This window comes from Macadamia integrifolia, unplaced genomic scaffold, assembly GCF_013358625.1.
Source record: "Macadamia integrifolia cultivar HAES 741 unplaced genomic scaffold, SCU_Mint_v3 scaffold559, whole genome shotgun sequence".
In the NCBI taxonomy this organism is placed as follows: Eukaryota; Viridiplantae; Streptophyta; class Magnoliopsida; order Proteales; family Proteaceae; genus Macadamia; species Macadamia integrifolia.
In genome coordinates, this window is record NW_024870484.1 from 13,926 (window position 1) to 17,935 (window position 4,010).

A 4,010-nucleotide genomic window follows, 5' to 3' on the forward strand; every position below is an offset into this window, starting at 1 on the left:
ATATTGATAACATCATTCGATTGCATGGTGTACCAATTAGCATTATCTCTGATCAAGATCCCAAGTTCACTTCCAAGTTCTGGACATGTGTGCAGAAGGCCATGGACACACAATTGAACTTTAGCACTGCCTTTCACCCACAGACAAATGGTCAATTAGAGAGGACTATTCAGACATTGGAGGACTTACTTCGAGTGTGTGCCTTAGATATGAGTTACAGTTGGGATGAGAAAATTTCACTTATTGAGTTCTCCTACAACAACAGTTATAAGGTCATCATCGAAATGCCCCCATTTGAAGAACAATATGACAGAAAGTGTTGGACTCCACTCTCTTGGGATGAGGTTGGTGAGCGGCATATTCTGGGTACCGACTTCATACAGGTCACTAGCGAGAAGGTGAATATGATCAGAGAGAGGATTAAGGCAGCTCAATTCAGACAGAAGAGCTATGCAGATGTCAGGAGAAGGCGTTTAGAATTTGGAGTTGGAGATAAACTCTTCTTGCGAATCTCCCCAATTAAAGGGATAATGCAGTTCGGCAAGAAGGGAAAGCTTAGTTTGAGGTTTATGGGAATATATGATGTATTAGAGAGGGTCAGACTGGTAGCTTACAGGATAGCTCTACCACCAGAGTTGGAGGGTACACATGATGTCTTTTATGTATCCATGTTGAGGAAGTACATTCCTGGCCCCACTCATGTTTTGACTTACATACCCCATGAGTTTGATGAGGACTATGCCTATGTGGAGTATCCAGAGAAGATTTTTGACAGGAAAGACCACCTGCTCCGCAATCGCATCGTGTCCTTCGTCAAGGTGAAATGGATGAACCACCCAGAGCAGAAAGCATCTTGGGAACAAGAAGAGGAAATGAAGAAGTAGTACCCTAGATTGTTTGATTTACTAGGTATGTTCAATTTCGAAGATGAAATTCTTGTAAGGTGGGGTGAATGTTACACCCGGGCCCTGACCCAATCTAATTTGAACTGTTGTGATAGGTCTTAGATCAGAGATCAAAAGTACAATCAAGTTTTGGTTTGCGTCTGCCCATTACCGAAGGGAAAGGGATGATCCCACATGTTCATCCATCGCTTGCTAGTCCAGCTGGAGGGGATTTGTACCTTTCGATCCCAGACGGTAAGTGACCTGACACCCTACACCTGAATCCTGGCACACCAAAATTGTCGGAAGACCAAGAACAAAGCCTAGGCCAGCTACTCGTGCAAGGCCAACTGGAGGACAACAAGCAGTCAAGATAGGTTGCTTTGTTGACCACCAGAAATAACCCACTGAAAACAGCCTGGGCCTGAATCCAGTGACTATTTTCGATGACCAATCCGATTGCTGGTTGGGTTCTGATGCCTATGGATCCCGCCACCTGCATCATAGATAGGCCCGGATGATCCCAAATTCTCCCCCACACCTTCCTCATGACATGAACACCTTACGGATCGAAGTAGTCAGGTTCACATGCCCCCAAAAGTTAGATTAACCCGTTCGGACCCGATTAGTGCCAAACTAAACAGACCCTAAGGCCTGTTTTACCATATAAGTGGAAATGAGGATTCATATCTTCATTTCTCACTTGTGCACAAATGTGGGAGAGGAGAAAAGGAGAGGAAGGAAGAGGAAGAAGAGGAAGAAGAGGAAGGGAAAGACTCACCTTGGCTCCCAGCTGCCACCTAGTTGCCGAAATCTCTGCCGAAGGTAAGTGCAACCTCTTCTACTACTCTCTCTCTTCATTTTGACCTAGGGCAAGCTAGGTATAGGAGTAATCTTGGGTGACAAACCATGTTGAGCTCGGGTATTGTGTGTTTCACCTCCCTAGTGCCATTGCTGAGCTCAAACCAAGACCGGTGAGCTCCGACAACAAGATTAACCAAATGGCCACCTAGGATTTTGATCATTCAATCGATGTATCTTCCAAAAGGCTTGGTGGAATCGGGATTTTATTTGCTCATAATGATGCTAGGAGAATCCCCCACAAACTCCATGGAACGAATCCCAGTGATCAGGCCAGAGCCAGAAAGCCCCAATTCACTCAGGCACTTCTGTACTACCATAAAAAATAAGCCACCGAAAACATTGGGTCTGCTTCCAGTGGGCTATTTTCGGTGACCACCCGAGCCTTAAGTGCTCTTTGTGATGTCCATCAGAAACAACACTGATATTTCTGGTGGATAATGCCTATTTTTGGTGAGTGTTTCCAGTGACAGTATTGTCACTATGGGACTTTACCTGTACCCTTTGGGGGTAACCCATGTGGGCCCCTCCTGATGTTCCCGACATGTATTGAAGTTCGGTTATCCTTATGTCTAGGACAGTGATGCGCATGTACCCCTAGTTTGGAATTGAATCGAACGACCGGTGGCCATACTTGAACCCTAATCCGCACGAGCCTAATCAAGGTGAGGGATGGTTGCTTTTATTTTGAGAATGTTTATTTATTTTAGAATTGTTCACATGTGTATATTTTTACATGTTTAATTATATTTCTCACATGATGACGATGTTCTATCATTTGTTACATTTTTATGAATATGATTGAAACATTTATGGATATGTATGGTGGGATCCGGTGTGGCCGATGGTACTGGTACCGTGGTCCCCGCATGTTTGTTGTATGTATGAGACAGAATCCGGTGTGGCCGAGGTGGTATCGATACCATGATTTCCGTATGTTTGTTGCATTCATGCATTGATTATGTGTATTAGAGTTAGTTGTAATCGTGGATTACACTTTGTGGCCAATGTGTTACTGGTGTCGTGTACTCTGGGACTGTATTTGGAAATAGATTCGCTTTGTGATCAATGGGGATACTGGTGTTGCGTAGTCCATACTCAACTGTTATTATGCATACTAGATTAGGTAAACGGTCATGGGTTACACTTTGTGGCCAAGGTGTTACTGGTATCATGTACCTTGGGATTGTACTTGGAGATGGATTACACTCTGTGGCCGATGTGTTCTCGGTATCATGTAATTTATACTAACTGTATCACTATGAAGGCATGTAGATTATTTGTGGTTAGGTATCACTCCCTATGCTATGAACACTTGCCAACAGGGGGAAGGTGTTAGATAACCCATTTATGGTATGTTCGATGTGCCTTTTCAGAATGCCACACCCGTGGTACGATGTGATTATTGCTGGAGGTGTGAACTTGTCCGGTGTAGCCGATGTGTTACAATAATGTAACTTGCCAGGAGGGGATTATTAGGGGTTTCCTGGGTGACCCATAGTCGTATAAGGGGACTGGCAAACTTCTAATCACTGCTAGGGTTTGTATCTCTGTGTAGTCGATGGTAGTTCCGGGACCAGGGATACCGCCTATTGTGACATTGTAGCATTTACAATACTTAATTATATTGATAGGTTGATAATAAAATAAATAAATTGAATCACGAGCATCATGGACTATATGTTCAATTTATGTACTCATGCATCATAAATTATATATGTGATTGCTTTTGCTTGGATGTGCATGAACCCCACCACTCACTGAGTGAGTTGGAAAGCTCACCCCACGTATATGCTCCCTTTTAGATGATGATGCAGGTACGACTGTGCTGATGGTTTGTGGCTCTCTTTTCTTTGGGCCCAAGTACAAAGTGAGCAATTGGTGGATGCCGAAAGCTGGGGAGCATGACCAGGATTGTGCCTATGATGTCTGTGCATATACGGCACCATGAAGTGTTGGGCGTATTTTTTGTTATTTTGAAATAGATTGTGGATGGTATACTTTTAAACACGATATGTATAAGTCTTGTATATTTATAACTGATAAATTTGGTTATGGATATTATGTTATCACTAGATATTCCCCACTTTATTTATAATTCTGCTATTATACTCTGATTCCATTGCTTTTGGTTGTTTTGTGTTGTGAGATTGTGAATTGTTAAGGTACTGCGATTAGAGATCCTAGTAGGTTCGTAAGACGGGTAAGCGTCTTACTCACACCATCGGTATTCTCACATGGTATGTTGGGTTTACTGAAAGTGGG

At 43.1% G+C, this 4,010-nt stretch overlaps 1 protein-coding gene across 1 annotated transcript; it reads left to right on the forward strand.

Moving 5' to 3' along the window:
• Nucleotides 1–284: 284 nt before the first annotated feature.
• On the forward strand, nt 285–884 carry LOC122069223. Its single transcript, XM_042633189.1, has 2 exons — nt 285–565; nt 677–884. Exons 1-2 carry the CDS (start codon nt 285–287, stop codon nt 882–884), a joined length of 489 nt encoding a protein of 162 aa, XP_042489123.1.
• The last annotated feature ends 3,126 nt before the right edge of the window (nt 885–4,010 follow it).